Genomic DNA, 21390 nt, shown 5'->3' with positions numbered 1-21390 from the left:
CTGGCAGACAGCGCCGCACGTAGAGGATGTGCGTAATTGCGTGGCAGCACTTTGAATAATCGGCGAGTCACAACAGGAACAACTGCAGTATAGGAACCTTCCACAGAGGGCCAAAGTTGGGCAGTGCACTCCCACCTCCCACTAAGCCCCTAGCAGCCTGTCCACATGCCCTACTAAGTGAGCACCCAGTCTCTGTTAAAAGTGTAGTGGTTTATTCTAATCTCAGACAGCTCCTTAGTAACCAAATCCCAATATAATAATGCATGAGCCAAGACTCCACAAGGTACCATTCTTGGATGTATTACTTGAGCAGAAGGCAGGAGGACAGCCTGGTCACTCAGTGTACATGAAACGAAACGCACACTCACTGGTATTCGAACACAATAGTATTCAGCACCCTGTACACAAGAATGTGGTCTTAAACATGTCAGTACACAGAGCAAAGATTATTTCTGATGATGACGAACTACAGTCTGAATTGTATCATTTGGGACACATAATCAGAGAGAATGACAAAGAATGTCTCGGCTTTGATGGAAGAGGCCAAGCCAGCTGCATTCCTTCCATATTGTGGCAATCAGCAGCAAGTTAGGACATTTGATACAGAGACATGGAGGGTCATTCCATGTCAAGTCACCCAGGCCTTGACACCAACCATGTCAGATTTTGATGAAACTTGGTACAATTACTTCTTTTATCATCCTGAAAGCACTCGTAAAAGTTCTTTGCTCTATCTCTTATAGTTTTTTTTTTATAAATTTTTAAAGTTTTTAGATTTGGCGTTGTTTCAGCAGTCGGAAATCGTAACTTAAACGTGTCCTCACAACTAAAAAAATTTGTATATTAAAGAATACTCAAGATTTCAGTATGAAATTTTGGAATAAGTTTGTGTATTATATCTAAACGTTAAAAAAATTACCATAAAGATATATTAAAATCTTCCAAATGAAAAAAAATTTACAATTTTGTATTTTAGCTAACGGATGTTTAGTTTTACAAAAACTTCAATATCTAGAGTCTCAGACCTGATGTTGTTGTTGTGGTCTTCAGTCCTGAGACTGGTTTGATGCAGCTCTCCATGCTACTCTATCCTGTGCAAGCTTCTTCATCTCCCAGTACCTACTGCAACGTACATCCTTCTGAATCTGCTTAGTGTATTCATCTCTTGGTCTCCCCCTACGATTTTTACCCTCCACGCTGCCCTCCAATACTAAATTGGTGATCCCTTGATGCCTCAGAACATGTCCTACTAACCGATCCCTTCTTCTGGTCAAGTTGTGCCACAAACTTCTCTTCTCCCCAATTCTATTCAATACTTCCTCATTAGTTATGTGATCTACCCATCTAATCTTCAGCATTCTTCTGTAGCACCACATTTCGAAAGCTTCTATTCTCTTCTTGTCCAAACTATTTACCGTCCATGTTTCACTTCCATACATGGCTACATTCCATACAAATACTTTCAGAAATGACTTCCTGACACTTAAATCTATACTCGATGTTAACAAATTTCTCTTCTTCAGAAACGCTTTCCTTGCCATTGCCAGTCTACATTTTATATCCTCTCTACTTCGACCATCATCAGTTATTTTGCTCCCCAAATAGCAAAACTCCTTTACTACTTTAAGTGTCTCATTTCCTAATCTAATTCCCTCAGCATCACCTGACTTAATTCGACTACATTCCATTATCCTCGTTTTGCTTTTGTTGATGTTCATCTTATATCCTCCTTTCAAGACACTGTCCATTCCGTTCAACTGCACTTCCAGGTCCTTTGCTGTCTCTGACAGAATTACAATGTCATCGGCAAACCTCAAGGATTTTATTTCTTCTCCATGGATTTTAATACCTACTCCGAATTTTTCTTTTGTTTCCTTTACTGCTTGCTCGATATACAGATTGAATAACATCGGGGAGAGGCTACAACCCTGTCTTACTCCCTTCCCAACCACTGCTTCCCTTTCATGTCCCTCGACTCTTATAACTGCCATCTGGTTTCTATACAAATTGTAAATAGCCTTTCGCTCCCTGTATTTTACGCCTGCCACCTTTAGAATTTGAAAGAGAGTATTCCAGTCAACATTGTCAAAAGCTTTCTCTAAGTCTACAAATGCTAGAAATGTAGGTTTGCCTTTCCTTAATCTTTCTTCTAAGATAAGTCGTAAGGTCAGTATTGCCTCACGTGTTCCAGTATTTCTACGGAATCCAAACTGATCTTCCCCGAGGTCGGCTTCTACTAGCTTTTCCATTCGTCTGTAAAGAATTCATGTTAGTATTTTGCAACTGTGACTTATTAAACTGATTGTTCGGTAATTTTCACATCTGTCAACACCTGCTTTCTTTGGGATTGGAATTATTATATTCTTCTTGAAGTCTGAGGGTATTTCGCCTGTTTCATACATCTTGCTCACCAGATGGTAGAGTTTTGTCAGGACTGGCTCTCCCAAGGCCGTCAGTAGTTCCAATGGAATGTTGTCTACTCCGGGGGCCTTGTTTCGACTCAGGTCTTTCAGTGCTCTGTCGAACTCTTCACGCAGTATCGTATCTCCCATTTCATCTTCATCTACATCCTCTTCCATTTCCATAATATTGTTCTCAAGTACATCGCCCTTGTAGAAAGCTCAAATTTGTTTTAAAATACTCTTACTATATAGGCTATTAGATAAAAGAAAAACTATGTTGGCTTTTTAACCTGTTTAATAGTTATCTAATTTCTAAAATAATATTAATTATATTTTAAAAATAAAAAATACCAAGTGACTTAGACGCCGAAAATAAGTTTTTGTCTTCTTGGAGTAAGAATGTACGCTTGGATTTTGTTTTGTTACTCCTGTGTTTTGAAGTAAAAAATTATTACAGTGTTAAACAGTGCTTGGATAGTATTTTATTAAGTTTATTCGAACTTTCAGTAAGTACTGTTACTTAGTTTACAGAGATTCTTTTCCAATATCCTATAAAAGTAACCAGAACAGTAATCAGACCAAAAGTAAAATCAGTATGTCAGATATTCAAACCTGTAGCGTAGGGTTATTTAAAAAATCTGACTGTTTCCAAACAATCTACACACCTTCAAAAAAGTTACAACCGGTATCTGAATTGAGTGAGGAAGAAAAAGATTTGATCCACTTACGATCTGGAATTAATCTGTGTGAATTTAAGAATATATGTTCACACCACAGCTACTACTTTTTAAATGTTTTTGAAAAGTATCAAACAACATGTGTAGTCCCACTAAAAAAACACAAAAAGCCCATCAAAAAATCGTTGAGAAGTGTAGGCTTGGATCTTTCTAAACAATTACTGACAAAAAATATTAGCATAAAACCTGGACAAAAGCTTTGTTCAACATGCCGTAACTTTTGTGAGGAAAAATTAAGAGTTGAAGTCAATGAAAGTCAAACAGATGAAGTCATGGTTGAATTAGAATCATTGGAATCCAGAAATGAATCCCTCATACAAACAAACATTGCTCTTGATAATTTAGGTTTAACACCGATAAAGCTTCATGGCTTGTCAGAACAAAGTAAAGGGTCTTATTTTAAAAGGAAGGTTAGCAGTATTGAAAATTCTGCAAAAAAGGCAGTTTCAAAAGCATTAAAATATGATGCACCATGATGACAAAGAAGATACAAGTGTGGTTGAGAAAGCAAAGGATTTTGATGTAATGATTTCTCTTATGAAAGAGAAGATTTCATCTGTTGGGAGGTCTAGAAAAATCCAGATTCTGACCTTGGCTCCAGATTCTTGGAGTCGAAATAAAGTGATGAAAGAATTTAATGTAAGTGAGTACATGGTGTGACAAGCTAGAAAGCTAAAATCTGAAAAGGGTATTTTGGAAACTCCTGGTCCAAGAAAAGGTAAAACTCTTTCTGAAAATACAGTAAGACTTGTAACAGATTTTCATGAAAAGGATGAAGTTCCAGAGTGCTACCTGGAACAAAAGACAAAGCAAGTGTTCAAAAAAATGTGTACATGCAAAAAAGACAAGTAGGATTTTCAAAATTTTGTTTCTTGAGACCTAAATGGTGTATCCTTGCTGGTACTGCAGGCACACACACTGTATGTGTATGCAGTATCCACCAGAATGTTAAACTATTACTGGATGCTGTGAAAATTGAAGAATCTTATAAAGACCTAATTAAGATGCCTGTGTGCAATACGGAAAACCAAAACTGCATGCTAAATCATTGCGACAACTGTACTGCAAATACTGCACTAACTGAGTACTTAACTGAAAAACTAAGTGAAGATTATGATTTAGAAGAAGAAATTGTAATCAGTCAGTGGGTTAACACAGACATGGCAGAAATGATCAAACAGTCTATCAGTGTTGAAGACTACATTTCTTTATTGTTTAGGTCATTGGAAAAGCTCACACCGCACTCGTTTATAGCAAAATCCCAATCAGCAGCCTTTAAAAGATTGAAAGAAGACCCACCACCCAAAACAGCAATTAATGTGATGGATTTCAGTGAAAATTATTCCTTTGTTATACAAAATGAGATCCAAAGTTACCACTGGAATAGAGGTGGTTGTACTCTACACCCAGTTGGAGTTTTTCTAAGAAATGAGGAAAACAATGTTTCTGTTTCCAACCACTGTTTTATTAGTGATGACCAAGAACATGACACTGGTTTTGCTAACTTTGTACAAAAAGAAATTACAAAGTGGCTGTCATTACATCACACTGACATTAACTCAGTTCACTACTTTACAGATGGTTGTGCTGGGCAGTACAAAAATAGAAACAGTTTTAAAAATTTGACTGAACACTTGAGAGGCTTTAATTTGAAGGCCCAACACTCTTTTTTTGCAACAAGTCATGGGAAGTCAATTTGTGATGGCCTAGGAGGAACTATTAAAAGAATTTTAAGGAAAGCCAGTCTACAGCTTTCAGACGAAGAACAAATAATGACAGAAATCGATGTGTCCAAGTTTTGTGAAAAAAATATTGAAAACATTCATTTTCACTTTATTGACAAAAAAGAAGCTGATTTGCTAAGATTAAAACTAGAAAAACATTTTTCAGCAACCTGAACCATTCCTGGAACAAGAAGTTTTCATAACTTCAAACCACTTCCAACAAACAACCTTGAAATTAGAAGGACTACAGATAGTGTAAATCCCTCCTTAGTCTTTTCTTTAAGTATTCTTCTTCTGATTGGGTTCATGTTGAACCATCCATAAATAGCTATGTGGCTGCAAATTATGATGGTAACTGGTACTTTGGACTGGTAAAAACAATATTCAATGATGAAGAAGATGCAGAAATTCTATTTCTACATCCTTCAGGACCAGCTGCATCATTTTATTGGCCTGAAAGAGAAGATTCTTGCATAGTGCCTTTGGAGCAACATAGTCTGTGTAGTAGACGCACCTCAATCAAGCGGCACTGGAAGAATGTATTACTTCAAAAAAGACTGTATCAAAAGAACTGAAAGCTCTTGGATGAAGTGGAAAAACTGTTTGAATCAGCATTAATGTTTATTAAAAAGACAAAATTACTCAAAAAATTCAATGTTTCAAGCAATCAGTTGGGTTATACATAAGTGTCTTAAGTACACATCTTTGTACATAATTCTAATGTAATCTACTATAATTAATAAACATGTTAAAAAGCCATCATTATTTTTGTTTTATCAAGTAGCCTATATGTTTAAGAGCAAATTAAAACAAATTTGAGCATTCTATCAGGTCTGAGACTCTAGATATTGCAATTCTTATAAAACATAACACCCGTTAAAAAAGAAAAAAAAATTTTTTTTCATAGAAAATATTAATATATTTTAATAGTATCATTTTTATCTTCAAATATGTATAATAAATAAACTTGCTGCAAAAATTCATGATGTTATCTAAAAGAGTTTTTCAGATAAGCAATTTTAAAGTTTTGAATACAAATTAAATTTACCATTTCCGAAGGTTCGGAAAACGCAGAACATAAAAACTTTAAAAATTTATAAAAAAAACTATAAGAGATACAGCAAAAAAATATTGCAGGTGTTGTCAGGATGGTATTAGAACCATTTGAGCCAAATTTCATGAAAATCTAAGGAGGTGGGTGTAAAATTTATTTTTTATTGGGTGAGTTGATACGGAATGACCCTGGACTGAGGCCAATGTTCCAGCCTACCTCCAAGATTCATGAGAGGCCTATGTTAATACCCCATTACGAAATAGCCCTCAGAGTGCCTGGTGTGTACGGTGTTCATGTGTACACGTAGCAGCTATATAGATCAAATCATTCACACTGTTGCTGAGCACTGAACTGAGTACAAGGTAGCCTACATTTTACAGAAAGGGAGCTTGAGAAGTAAGCCACTGTTAAACAACACATGGTATATGGACATAAAATACAATCTAGAAAGATGAGTCTTGGCTCATGTGTCATTATATTGGAATTTGATTATAGAGGAAACAGCAGAGTTGCAAAAATCACAATTTTAACAGAGATCAGTGGTACATACTTTCTATGACATGCAGCCTGGCTGTGGAAATCAAGTGAAAGCAAAGGCAGATGCTTGAAATTTGTAGGGAGAAAGAAGCAGCAGTTTCAAACTAAGAAAATTTATTAGTATTGTTAGCAGAAAAGCGTTAATACTTACTGCTTACTGATGCTGACTTTCTTGTTTCAATTCTCTTTTGGTTTTGGAATCTGAGTTTACCAGTTACAGATTATTATTACCCTTCCTCCCCCCCCCCCCTACCATGGGAAGGAGGGGGGATTGTTGTGTGACAAATGGGCTGGGTGGTACTGATGGTGTGTGGGTGGTTTTTTTTCTTTTTAAAGTAGTGGTTTTGTTTTGTGTGTGGTTATCTAGGATGGGGTTTGTTTTTGTTATGCTGTACTGCAAATACTGCACTAACTGAGTACTTAACTGAAAAACTAAGTGAAGATTATGATTTAGAAGAAGAAATTGTAATCAGTCAGTTTTCCATTAGGACAGTGGCAATGTGTGAACTTTTCTACATCACAATGTTTCTCAACTGAGGAGTTGATGACAGTCAATATGATCTGATAATTCTGGGTAATCTTCACTTAGGAATTTGTAAAGAGATGGGTAATATCAAGCCATGCAAGCACCATTACTTGGGGAAAACACATTACGTCTCAACAAACTATTCTGACCACGGTATAATCACTTGATCTGTTACCATTGCAGTTTGTGAGAGATGTGATGGCGTCTGGTGCCCTTTTAGTACTGCCACAATCCTTAAACAACTGCAACAAAATGTAGAATGATGAGGAGGATATCTCCCAGGGAGGTGTCTGACAAAATCGTTTCTATACATAATTGCAAGAACAATGTTGAAGACAGGCTGGCACACGATACACAAACCTTCATTAAAATACTGTACTGAGATGTAGTGTGTGTTCCCACAGTAACGGTGTTTATGTAATTTAATACTGCTCATTTTTCTAAACTTCCGATGTAAATTTTACCAAAAACAGGGGAAAACCAAAGTAGAGATTCCATCCCCCGGCTTTGGATACTATAAGCATTTTTTAAAATCATGTGCACTATCACTGCTCCATAATCTGGCCCCTCTTGCTGTCACAACAAATCATGAAGATTATTTTCATTCTGTTTCTATATTTGTCAGTGATTCGGATAATTTCATTTTGATGTACTTTTGTTGTTGATACGTTCGTTATATGTTTTGATTAACGAACCGCTGACAACAGATTAGAAGGTAAACAAGAACACGCCACCAATTGGCTTACAAACATTATGATATCGAAAAAGACATCGACAGACGTAACCTGTGTGTTAATCGTGCCGGCAAACTGAAGCAGCGCTGTGTAAGAATGCGAGTTACTCTCTGGAGTTTCATCATGTTTCAGTCTCTTGCAGGATAATAATAGAGCTTCGTGGGGATCCTCGTCGCAACGGCGTTTGACACGCAGTATGGCTGCCATTTCATGCGTTTTAAATAATCAAAGTATGTTTACGATGGCTGAACGGTAATTATTACGCGTACGAAGGTCTTTCTGAAATACAGCACATCATGGTCATGAAAATCGCCTGCACGAATCACTCAACTACATTCCCCACCCTCACACCAAACACAATGCAAAACAAAAACATAACTGATTTAAAACTAATCTCCTTGGATACGCTAGCAAAGACTCTGTTTTCTATTGTCAACAAAACCGGCCAAGTCACGTGATCTCGGTATGGAGTAAGTTTCTCTGTATTTATTTATTTTATTTGATTGGCTTTTAGCATACAAACTTTTTAGCCATCACAACTTAAATGTATTGATACACATACACCTAGCAAAGTAATATTTGATCTTCTTCATTCATATATGTCTTCAAATAGATATCGTTGTACTTATATTACAAAGACACAACTGACACTTAACCACTATTTGTTAAGTTCAGTGGTCAAAATTCCGTTCAAATTTTTATGTCTTCTTTAGTTATAAATCTGGATATGGCGCCATAGGTCTAATCAGCAGGCCAGTTCCTACTATCCGTCACGTCATGGCACCGACACGTCAAGGTGTATTCACACTGTCCGTCACGTCAAGACCCTCAAGTCCACTCAAGTCACCTGATCTCAACTAACTGTCTTTAACTGTTGTTTTCGCCGGAATTGTGATCTTCAGGAGATAATATTCAACTGCTTTTATGCGGGCAGTGCACGTACAGGACGGGTTAACTTATGTGCATGGATATTGGAGTCCACATTCGTACGAAAATGAATGTATTGGCCTAACATAGATTGCAGGTTGCAGGGTTAACTTGTATATGAGTGAAGAGAGACAGAAGTGTAAAGCAGCACAAAGACAGTGTGGGGTCTGAAAAAATGCCTTTTCGTGGTGCAGAAGGTGAATTTCACACATTATACAAGCAACTTGAGAAGAGGATTCTCCATTTTCTATTTTGAAAAGTGGAAGCATCAGTTTTTTATTTGTTACATCGAACAACATCCAGAACTACTAAAAGAAACACAGCGCTATGAGCTGCCATCGCATCTCATGTGAATTTGGTTTTAGGTTAACTTAAAGCCCGGTCCACACGCAACGATCTGTCTGCGCAGACATCGGCGCCGATGTCTGTACATGCAAAAGATCGCAGCAAATGTGGTGTGTTCACACGACACAAACCCCAATCTACTGCTCGCCCGCCATCTGTCTGCGTAGAAAAGAAATATCAGTGGCAAGCGCCTACGCTCCCCGTAAACGTCAAAAATTTAATTAAGTTATTTTGAAATACAGAGATGGAGAGTTCTGTTGTGGTCTGTGTTCGTAACTTGTGTTGGAAAAAACATCCAGACCAACCGCAGGAAACAGAGAAAGCGGTCAAAATGGTGTAGACAGTGGCTGCTAAAGCGAAAGCAGTTTTCTCACGTAAATTTACTGCGAGAGTTACTGGGCGAACCTAACGACTGGCAAAATTATTTGCGGATGGATGTCGAAACTTATAATTATCTCTTAAAGCTTGTAACCCCTCATATTATGAGAAAAAAATACTTGTATGAGAAGAACAATTTCTCCTCATGAACGGCTGCAAAGCAGATCAAAATACCATAACGTTGGCTGGTATATTTGATCTACTCCTACACCAGATCTTCTAGATTTCTGAACTTTGGATAACTCTTTTCGGTAACCAGTTGGCAACGATTTTTTTTTTTTTATATTACTGTTTCTCTGTTTGCCGAGGAGTCAATTGCCCGCAATTTTTCAATTAGAGCATTGTATGTTGCTGTCTTTTTGTCTCGGTCACTATATTCTTTACTTTTAATCTTCCACAAACATGGGTGGTTTCTATATATTTCAATGAATTCACTTACAAACTCTCGAGAACACTAAAGAGTATCAGCCATTTTAATGCCCTGTGCACACAAATACAAACACTAGACTGAGCAAACAGCTGTTTCGCGCCAGATTTGCGGCGATTTCCTGTCCACACGCTCCAGCTTGTCTGCGCAGATGTGGTTTGAACCCACAGATTTGAGAGGTTTCGCTCAAACCTCCAACTCCAACTTCCAGGTTTGCACACACCTCATGTTGGTGCAAATCTTCTGTCCACTCGCAATGATCTGTCTGCGCAGCAGTGATGTGCGCAGACATTTGCGCAGACAGATCATTGCGTGTGGACGGGACTTAAGTTATTGGTCCAGTGCAAATTTTTGTGAATTACTCATATCTCCCTCAGTATGTTTCCTTTCGATATATATAGCTTTTCTTTAAATGTTGTATTTTGTTTTTAGTAGTTCAAGTGCCTTATTTGTACTGGTGTTATCTACTGAAACCACATAAATATTGAACACTGATGCTCACAATGTAGGCCTGTGCTGTGACAGTGCCACGCAAAACAACAACGGGTGCAAGACCCCTCCATGAAAAACACAACCACGTCATATCACCACTGCCTCCGAATTTTGCTGTTGGTGCTACACACACACAGGCAGAAGACGATCACTGGGCATTTCCCATACCCACACCCAGCCATCGGATCCCCACATTGAGTACCGTGATTCGTCAGTCCACACAACGTTTTTCTACCGTTTAATCGTCAAATGTTTACGCTCCTTACACCAAGAGAGGAATTGTTTGGCATTTACTGGCGTGATGTGTGGCTTATGAGCAACCACTCGACCATAAAATCCAAATTTTCTCACCTCCCACCTAACTGTCATAGTACTTGCAGTGGATCCTGATGCAGTTTAGAATTCCTGTGTGATGGTCTGGATTCCACATTATGACCCTCTTCAACTGTTGGTGGTCTCTGTCAGCCAACAGATGCGGTCGTCCTGTACGCTTTTGTGCTGTACGTGTCCCTTCACGTTTCCACTTCACTATCACATCAGAAAAAGTCGATCTAGCGATGTTTAGAAGTGTGGAAATCTCGTGTACAGATGTATGACACAAGTGACACCCAATTACCTGACCACGTTCGAAGTCCATGACCACGAAGTGCCGCATTCTGGTCTCTACCGATGTCTAATGACTAATGAGGTCGCTGATATGGAGTACCTGGCAGCAGGTGGCAGCACAATGCACCTAATATGAAAGACGTATGTTTTTGGGGGTGTCCGGATACTTTTGATCACATAGTGTATTTATGTGGTTTCACTACCTAACTCCTGAACAAATAAGGTACTTGAACTATTAAAAGCCAAATACAAGATGGAAATGTAACCTGTAAATAATGAAGAGGAAGAAATTGAGGGAGATATGACTACTTAACCTCAAACAAACCAGTTTTTCGTGGCATGTGATGGCAGCTTGTAACACTGTGTTGCTGTTAGTAATTCTGAGTGCAATTTGGTGTAACAAATAAAAAAACCTGATGCTGCAATTTCCTAAAATTAAAATGTAGATACCTCTTCCTCAGACTCCTTGTATAATATGTGAAATTTCACTTAATGACATTTTTCGGACCAGCACTCCTTTTTTTGTGTTTTTTTGCACTTCTGTCTCCTACAAGCTGTAAATCATTTGTGTCCATAAATGTCAATTTAAGACAAATGTGGACTCTAGCATCCACATACATGAACTACCATGTTGTGTATGTGCACTTCACACGTAAAAACAGTTGAGAACCAAATTGCAAAGAAGTTTCCGCAAACAAAAAGAAGTCGAGATCATGAGACTTGAACTGACTTGACATGTCATGATGTGATAGTGTGAATACACCTTGACATGACGGTTCTGTGCCATAATGGCCAAGGCAAATACAACTGGTCATCAAATTCACAATGCCCATCACATCACATCATGGTCCGTCGTGTGATCTCAACTCGAATGGCTCGCCTCAACAATTTCCCCATCCCCCCCTAGGGAACTGCAATCTTTACAAGATGATTTTAAACTATTTGTACACATGAAGTGCACATACAGTACGTTGTAGCTTATACATATTGATGCTGAAGCATATTTATACGAAACTGACAGTTATTGGATTCAAATTGTTTGCAGGTTGCAGACATACCTTTTATATTAGAGAAGGAAGGCAGAAGAGCAAAACAACGAAAAAAAGAGTGTGTATCAGAATCATGTAATTAGATTGGATAGAAGGGGAATTTCACACACTATATAAGGATTCAAAGAAGACGAATCTGGATTTTATATTTTAGAATGTCGAAGCAACAGCTTTTTCATTTATTGCATTAAATTACACCCAGAATTACTAAAAGGAACCCAGTGTTATGAGCTGCTATCGATTTGCTTAAGGTTAAGTTTGGTTGCTTATCCAGTGCAAATTTTTGTGCAGTACTCACACTTCCCTCTATACATTTTCATTCAAGATTTGTAGGTTTTCTTTACACCTTGTATTTGGCTTTCAATAGTTCAAATGCCTTATTTGTCCTGGGGTTAGCTAGTGAAACCACATAAATATTGATAACTGATGCTTGAAAAACTGTTTCATATCCAATCCAGAGAGATACTTAACATTAAAGGAGACTGTCACAAACACTTTTTAAATAAACAACTTGCAGTGTCTGAAGGTTTCATTCCATTTCTTCACAAAACACAACAAATGCATGGCAACATTAAAATAAAGTCTGCCAATTAATCAGTCTTATTCTACACACAATACTTTTTTCACTCCAAGGTGCACCCATATTGCAATCCATTTCATTGTAAAATATTAAATATGGTGCCAGTATGTATAAAAATCCACTTTATAAATGTAATAGATGGCAATGCCATACAATTCAGACTGTTACATCACTGTTTCAGTTAATCTTTTGTCATTCCTTGTAAATTATATTGAAAGAAGTAACGAAATGAAACAATTTATAACAAGCAATGACCAACAAACAACTGATATCAACAAAGAAAGCCATGACAAAACGAAATACGAAGATTTACACATGACTATGTATCAGGAAGAAATGAGCTTGGGGTCACATGATCAACGATGGATGAATGACATCAACCGCCAAAATCTTCTCGAGAAACCTTGATGGTGCCATGGCATGATATGACAGGTTGGAATGGCCAGGGTGGATGCAATAATTTGAAATGCATTTCAGAATGTTTTTACTGGATGTGACTTGACATGATGTGATGGTCAGTGTGAACTGGCTTTTAGAATATTAAATAGGTAGGTAGTGGATTTCCTTCGTAGTTGCTGTGTATTTGGTATGGATGTTTCGTAGACACTACAACAATTTGCATTTGAAACCGGAAAAAAGTAAGCTCTTAGTTTTGAAGAGCAAAATGAAGGGACATTTAAGGTCACTTCACACTGCCCATCACCACATGTCATGTCATGTCCATCAAAACATTCTGCAATGCATTTCAAATGGTGGGATCCACACTGGCCATCACATCATGTCATGGCACCATCAAGGTTTCTCAAGAAGGTTTTAACGGTTGATGTCATTCATCCATTGTTGATAATGTAACCCCAAGCTCAATTCCTTCTGATACATAGTCATCTTCGTATTTGCACGTAAATGGTTTCATATTTGACTGTAAATATGACGAAACCAGTATACACTTCAGTTTCGTAGTTTTGTGAATTCCTGAGTCGTGTCTGAAACGAAAGTTTTGGCAGCTGCACGTCGAATGAGTTGTGCTGGAGTTAAAGCTTGTTGCGTGGAATCGCTGCATAAGGGGAAAAAAATAAGAAATGTGGTGCGATTCGTGACTGGATGAAGGAAAGATGTCAGCTCGGTTTCCCAGCATCCTTGCTGAAATAATTTGTAATGGAAGACCAAGAAGTTCTTTTAATTATCTTAGAATGTCGTCAGAACGGCTCAAATTTCTCCTAAATAGAGTTAATTATGCAGTAAGGAATAAAGATACAGTAATGCATGAAGCATTGTCACCAAAACTGAAATTACATATCACATTGCGTGCATTACATATGCGGTTTTAGTTGGTGATGACGCTTTTTCATTAACACCAATTATTATTAATATTAACAGTAATAATTATTAAGAGCAGTAATTATTCGAAGCAGGCCACATTAAGAAGAGAATGGTTTGCAAACCACTCTCTTGAAGATAAATCTGTATGTAATAATAAAAATTTTATTGTCATTCCGCTGATTACAGCAATAGACAAAGTCAAGATCATATATTTCTACGTAAACTACTATATCGATGTAAATTGGTTTACATAAAATAGGTACACGTTAGAATACAGTATTTTCATCTTCAAAAAGTTCATGAATGGTGTAAAATGGATTGTTCACTAGTAGCTTATATAATTTAGCTTTAAAAATATTTACAGACAGTTCTTTAAAGTCAGCACTTAGTCTATTAAACATACATAGTCCAAGAACTAGGCAGGAGTTCTGTGATTTTGATAATCTATGATATGGCACGTCTACAGATGTTCTGTTTCTAGTATTATGGCTATGAATATCACTTCTCAACACAAAATTAGAGACATTGTTTCTAATGTACAATAAAACATTGTAGACGAATAAGCTTACACCTGTAAGACACTGCAGTTTAATAAACAGAGGTTTACAATGTTCTGTTTTATCATAATCAGTTATTATTCTTATTACTTTCTTCTGTAAAAGTAAAATGTCATTTACATGACAGCTACTACCCCACAGTAAGATTCTATAGGAGATGATGCTTTGGAAGAAGGCAAAATATGCTGATCTCACATAGTCTTTGAGAAAATGTCTTCTTAAATTTCTAATTAGAGAAATAACTCTTGAAAGCCTAGACAATATATTTTTAATGTGTGGTTCCCATATCAATTTATTGTCAATAGTAACACCTAAAAGTTTAACAGTTTCTAATTCTTGGTAGTTAGGAATCTCTTTGAGGGTAAATTAAAGTGTCTGGTTTTGTTTTCATTTATACTGGATTGTGGTTTGAGAAAGGGAAACTAATTACATCAGTGGACATACAAGTTCTCTTAATACTTGTAAATGTATTATCTAGACAGGATGAGTCTCTGGTAGGTTTGCAATTAACATAGTACAGGTTAGATTGTTGAAGCACATTTTGGAGCTCTGTCACAGTTTTTCTGTCCTGCAGGATATCAACACTTGAATTTATATCCCCTCCAATTGCAATATTGTATTTTTTTCCATTTCGGTATATATATGTACATTAAGAGTTCCTCAAGTTTCTCCAGAAAGATATGGGGGTCACCACTAGGTGGGCTGTACACTACTACTACCATTAGCTTAAGGATCTCAATTACTAGACCTGATGTTTCAAAATGCATTTCAACACAAAGGGTATTGCGATCTATACTGCCACTGTTTGGTGCATTTTTAAAATTCAAACATATGTGAATGGGGAGCGCTGCTGTGACGTTTTAAATAGATGAATATTGAATAAATGATGCAGACCAACTCGAATGATGGGATTTTAGGCTTGAAGACGGAAGCATTTCCACAGCTAGAATTTCATTTGCCTGTATTTTTCTTAATTCAGTTGTATATGTGCTTCTAATTCAATAAATTTTGCCCTGATGCTCAGATTTTGTCAGCCTATCTATGGTCTGATCATATGTGAAGGTCTCAAGAGCAGCAATATGTTGCTTATTTTTGTAATCAGCATCCCTGAAATCCCACTAACACCTATGCAAAGCATAGATATCCATAAAGCGAACAGTATTCTCCGTTCCCCACTTCATATTTCAGATTGTCTACACTCTATGGACACAAATAACCTCAAAACTCATGCAACTGTTGCCGGCAAAGTTGGAACACGCCGACAGTGCTTAGTTTCACCGACGAGTTGCGCAAACGCGCCGCGCCCATGCGCAGTACGACCTATTGTCTCACTCTCTGTCTCTGGCAACTTCGGAAACGAACATGTAAGGTTCATGTAAATAGGTTTTAGTTCCTTTGCTGCAACCCACTGTCTTTGAAACTGCCCGGAAATTTGCTGAACCTTAGTGATTTATTACTTTCTACTTTTTATTTTATTTTGTTTTGCACGCGATCACATAATTTTGCTCACTGGACATATTTATTTACCGCATTTTATGCGCAAGCTGCCGCAACATTAAAATCTTAGTAACAAGTGAAACACTCAGTTAAAGTATTGGATCCATCTTGCATTTCTCGTGGCTTATATTCGATATTCATCCACAATATGCACTAAAACATTCGTCGGAGAATTGACCATTGCGCTCAAGATCTTTGATTTTGCAACCGCAGTTCGGCGTCTCTAACGTTTTCGATATAGTGTTTACACATAAATGTTATCGTGATGACGTCACAGAATAGTCTACCGTCTACGAGTAGTTAGTACTGAATCGGAAACTTAAGCGAAATAGTGTTAGTAAATTTTATGGTGATTATTCAAAGGACGTGTATCATTAATTATAGGAAAAAATCTGTTTATTCCCAATGAGAATGTGTCTGTGTCACTGATAATGTCAAGTGGTGTTTTCTTGGTTTCTGTAAACGGACAAATTGAATCTGCAACTATCCCAGATGTAGATGATTTGTATTGTAAACATTGTTTTACTTTTGGACCCGATTGGGTTGTAACATCGGTGAGTGCAACAGTTTGTAACAAAATGCCCTTCTATATTATTTGTTTCTTGTATACATTTATTTCCAGCCTACGTCAAATTTTGTATGAAACTCGCCGGCCGGTGTGGCCGAGTGGTTCTAGACGCTTCAGTCTGGAGAACCGCGCGACCGCTTAGGTCGCTGGTTCGAATCCTGCCTCGGGCATGGATGTGTGTGATGTCCGTAGGTTAGTTAGGTTTAAGTAGTTCTAAGTTCCAGGGGACTGATGACCTTAGATGTTAGGTCCCATAGTGCTCAGAGCCATTTGAACCATTTTCTGTGAAACTCAACTGTTAGGCTAAATGGAGGCTGGAGGGTAGAGTAGCGAGACGGGGATTAGGAATAAAAGACAAGTGATCACTTTGAGCGAAGAGAGGTGGAAGTGAATAACGAGTGTGACGGGAAAACATAAGAATTTATTCCTACTCTCTGGGTCAAGAGGGAAGTTCACTGCCTGTAGTCAGTGACTTATTGTTAGTGGCTGCTGTCACGTCTCATTTCGGTACATAAATATTCATAGTTTTGTTGTTGGGAGGTCAACGAATCTGACACGGAAAAAAACCCTGAGTGTGGTGTATCTTGGCCCCTTTGAAAAATCAATATCATCACGTTATATTCGCCGTATTGTTTACGGAGTTTGTCGCATGTTTCTTGTGTCACTGGTCAAAGCCGACGTCTCGTATTGAACATTCGCCTGTTTCCAGGTCGTCGTGCCAAACGACTTTTTTTCCGTTCCACAAAGGTCGGAGGTGGTTTAATTCATTCATTTATTCATTCCTACATTGTATTCTGTAAATCTCATAGTGAAGGAGAGATTTTAGGGATGTATAAAGTGTCAAATTTACATTAGAAGGTAGAATCTGCCAACAGATTATGGCTAGCACTAATCTACTCAAACTTATAATTATGTTGTTTACATAGATTTCAACCAAAATTCACACTATTAATAAAATATACCATTAGGGAGTCTATCTATTGGCATGTAAGTATAAGACTCCCAAAGTCCGTGAAGAAGCTTGTGCAAGGTAGGCGTAATCAATTGTCAGCATTACACAATCTTATATTGCACTTTTTCACCCTAATAACAGTGTTTCAGAAGATTATGCCAGAGTACAGAATTGAGTCAAAGTACACTAGCAATCCTCTCTGCTGCAGGTCAACACAGGAAGCAATTTCTGAGTGCAGATCAGGCAGAACTGAACTGTTTGCTTCACTTGTATGTTTGCTTATTATCAATCTGGATGGCCAAAAACCAAACACAAGTAGCCTCATTCAGTTTTTGCCCATTGATCTCTGTCATGTACTGTAAATTATTTTATTTGTTTGTAATTGCATGAAACGAGTGTCCATGTAGGAGTAAAGGTTGAGCTGTTGGCAGTGAACCAGTTGTAAAGATGTTTCATTATTCTCCTGGGTTGTTTGGTGTAGCCATGTTTGGATCTTTTATAGACATACTTGTTCAAATGGCTCTGAGTGCTATGGGACTCAACTTCTGAGGTCATTAGTCCCTAGAACTTAGAACTAGTTAAACCTAACTAACCTAAGGACATCACACACATTCATGCCCGTGGCAGGATTCGAACCTGTGACCGTATCAGTTTCGCGGTTCCAGACTGCAGCGCCTAGAACCACGTGGCCACTTCGGCCAGCTAAACATACTTGTGATCATCAGCAGACATTACAGTTTTTGAAGAGTCCTCTAGTGTCCCATGTAAGTCATGTATGTAGACCAGGAACAGGAGCAGGCCATACACTCAACCATTTGGTGCACCACAATTTAATGTTTTCTCCACTCAGAATTTATCCTCATACCTGTCATGTCATTTGCTGATGTGATGTATGCATGTTAGGGAAGACCTTTAATGCTATACCTCTTCTGTTTCTTTGGCAGAATGCTATGACCCACAAATTCATATGCATCAGGATAAGCGTAGAAAATGTCAGCAGGGTAATTTTTATTGGCCAGTGATACTAGAACTGGATTTTAGAGCTTATGTGTAGTAGAGAAGCCTCTGCAGAAACTAAACTGAGGAGTGTGTAATTAGAGGCCAGATTCGTATCTTTACATGTGTGTAGTTGTGCAACTGCTGTATACTTCGGTATTTCAAGAAATACATCCTGACTCACTGACTAGTCATCAGACTAACTCAAGGATGGCTCTAACAAGAAGTCAGCACAAGATTTTAGTAGTTTGGCTGAGATACCACCATAGCCGGAAGACTTAGTGACCTAAAGATTTTTGTGACCTCTTTAACAGATTGGTTGGTAAAACTGATATCTGGTGGTTGATATGCATTGTGTTTCTAAGTAAGTTTGTTGGCTGAGCTTTTGGTGGACCATTTTTTCTTTGTTTTATGTACTGTTGGAAGAATTGGTTGAATGCTGTGGCTGGTGATTTTAGTCCAATGCATTAAATAAAGCTCTCTCATCGTAGTACAAGATATCCATCTTCTCAGTGTCTACTGTAAATGTCTCTCATCTGTTCTAAAGGAAAACTGATGTTCTAAGAATATTTTAGGAAATAATTACACATCACATGTATTGTGTCTTTTTTTAAACTTCTTCCCTTTAAATGCGAACATTTTAGGCTAGGCTTTACAATGACTGTTATTGACAATAAATGAAACAGCAAGTTTACTGCTACCAGTCACTGTTTATTTATCTCTACAATGCGTTTCAAAGGTTTAAACTTCCATCATAAGCTGGATTTACATTTGTTAGTATGACATTTGTGTGTGTGTTGTGTTACGATTTTTTGGAGGAACTTGTGGCACCATCTCCAGTGGTCACAGTTTCCTTTTACTGTCTTAACACATAACATGTATACTGTCATATGACAGTATACATGTTATGTGTTACGACAGTGAAAGGAATCTGAGACCACTGGAGACGGTGCCACAAGGTCCTTCAAAAATTCGTAACACAACACACACACACACACACACACACACACACACACACACACAAATGTAAATCCACCTAATGATGGAGGTTTAAACCTTTGAAATGCATCGTGGAGATAAATAAACAGTGACTGGTAACAGTAAACTTGTTGTTTCGTTTAAGCTTCTTCCCATTTTTCATCCTGTAAATTCTCTCTAAATATTGTAATTGAGTCAGCATTTACAATTCTGTCACATTTTCCTTTTTCTTTCTGCGTTTAATGTGATTGATGTGAATGCTTTATTGCTGCCATTTGACCCTCATGATCACATAAACAATTTATTGGAATTCACACCTATTTCATTAAAAATAGTTGGATTTAGAAATGTATTGTCAGTCACTGCTGCACAGTGTCCTAATCTTGATGGAAAAGTTGCTGTTGGAGTCGAAACAAAGCTGGACATCAATAACTCTCAGTGTTCAGAGACAAAATATATAGTGAACTCTCCACATACAAATACTTCCCAGTTATATGTACTCTGTAACTGCCTTATGAAATGTAAAACATTTCCTTTTGTATTCCTGTAGGCTCTCAGAACTATCAGCATGTATGCTTCCAAGTCTGTTACTCAGGAGGCTAATATCAGTATTAATGGGATTTTCAAGAACTGCCACAGACAACTGTATGGACATTGTTGTTTGCATTTTGCATTTCGGAATTAAAAGGGGAAAAAAGAACTACCACTGAAACGTTCACGATGAAAAGTTTATAGTCAGTGTAACCACTAGGTTTGGGTACTAGTAGGCTACATGCCGAAAGACACCAAATTGCAGAGTATTTAATTATGCAAAATAACAGTGCTCATCTGGAAATTTTGTACCACATTGTCGTATCCATGTAATAATCCATCATCATCAAATACATTATATTGTATGTGGCATGTGGGTTGTTTATTTGGAAGTTAACTTGTGAGAAGAAGTGGTAAACTTCAGTTTTAGGAAAGCTGTTGTGAACTACCTCTCAGTTTACCTTTTGTTGGGTATACTTCACAGAGAAAACAATACAAGACTTCATAAATGAAATATTGTAAAAGCCAAACAAGAAAAAAATCCTGTTGCTTATTTTGTGATTTTGCCAAAACCTTTGATTGTGTGGATAGCAAAACACTTTTGGGTGGATTAAAGTGCTACGCATTAATTGGATCACCTCTTGCACGAGTGGAGTCTATAGATAGCTTAGTAACAGAAAGCGGAGTGTGTCGTTGACAGACTACGTTACAGAGATGAAACAAAGCTTTGGATGGGGTAACAGAGCATCTGACATATGATAAAGACTTTTGTTCTTAATCAGTAGAAATAAAATCAATTTCCCTTTACTTCCCAATAATCATATATACAACAGAATAGGATCGATGACAGTATTATGAAAAGGATAGTAGAGTCACAGCCGAGCACAACGAAAAGACTGCTAAACATTTAGGCTCTCGGCCACAGGGCCTTCTTCAGAAACAGAAAGCCCGCACACATTCATACGAGCACAATTCACACACATGTGGCTCGGCTCGGGCCACAGCGGCCAGAGACAGCAGCCGCGTGTGTGTGCATGCGTGCGCGCACGCGTGTGTGTTTTCTATTTGTGAAGAAGGCCTTTTGATTGTAAGCTTAAATGTTTAGTTGTCTTTTTCAGTGGGCCTGTGTGTGTTGCAACACTTACTCTGCATTGAAGTGGGATGCTGTGCAACCAGGTTCCCAAGTTGCTTTAGTACAGCTCCACACTGTGGCTTGGCTGAGACATCCAACAACCTCTTCTGTGTTGCTGCCCAGCATTATTGACAGAGCATGTCATCAGCTGAGCAGTGGCCCGGCATGATGCAGCTGCCTCTGTTAATCGTGACTCTGGTCCCAACAGCCTCCAATCTATGGCCGTGAGAGCTGTGGCAAGGATCATGTTCCCAACTCTGTTGAGCATTTGGCAGGTAGTTGATGTAATGCCTGTGACCAACTGCCTTGTGTTGATAACCGGAAAACGGCTTCCCAGGGCC

The 21390-nt window shown here is 37.9% G+C and overlaps 2 protein-coding genes across 3 annotated transcripts in view; one reads left to right on the top strand and one right to left on the bottom strand.

Moving 5' to 3' along the window:
- LOC126088174 (probable RNA polymerase II nuclear localization protein SLC7A6OS) overlaps positions 1-8106 on the bottom strand; it is a 61443-nt gene extending 53337 nt beyond the window's left edge. The window contains exon 1 of the mRNA XM_049906298.1: positions 7766-8106. Coding sequence (XP_049762255.1) covers positions 7766-7921 — 156 coding nt within the window. The 5' untranslated portion in view covers positions 7922-8106. The remainder of the gene's footprint in view (positions 1-7765) is intronic.
- Positions 8107-15574: 7468 nt separating this feature from the next.
- Positions 15575-21390, top strand: part of LOC126190655 (B9 domain-containing protein 1) — a 45864-nt gene continuing 40048 nt past the window's right edge. Inside the window, exon 1 of one of the 2 annotated variants that reach the window (XM_049931083.1) lies at positions 15575-15759. In XM_049931083.1, coding sequence (XP_049787040.1) covers positions 15598-15759 — 162 coding nt within the window. In that variant the 5' untranslated portion in view covers positions 15575-15597. Of the gene's footprint in view, positions 15760-16092; positions 16447-21390 lie in introns of those variants that run through there. The other variant, XM_049931084.1, reaches the window with a different exon arrangement.

The sequence above is a fragment of the Schistocerca cancellata genome, chromosome 6 (assembly GCF_023864275.1).
Source record: "Schistocerca cancellata isolate TAMUIC-IGC-003103 chromosome 6, iqSchCanc2.1, whole genome shotgun sequence".
NCBI lineage: Eukaryota > Metazoa > Arthropoda > Insecta > Orthoptera > Acrididae > Schistocerca > Schistocerca cancellata.
Note: the sequence above shows the minus strand (reverse complement) of the source record. Positions and strands in the feature narration are given on the sequence as shown.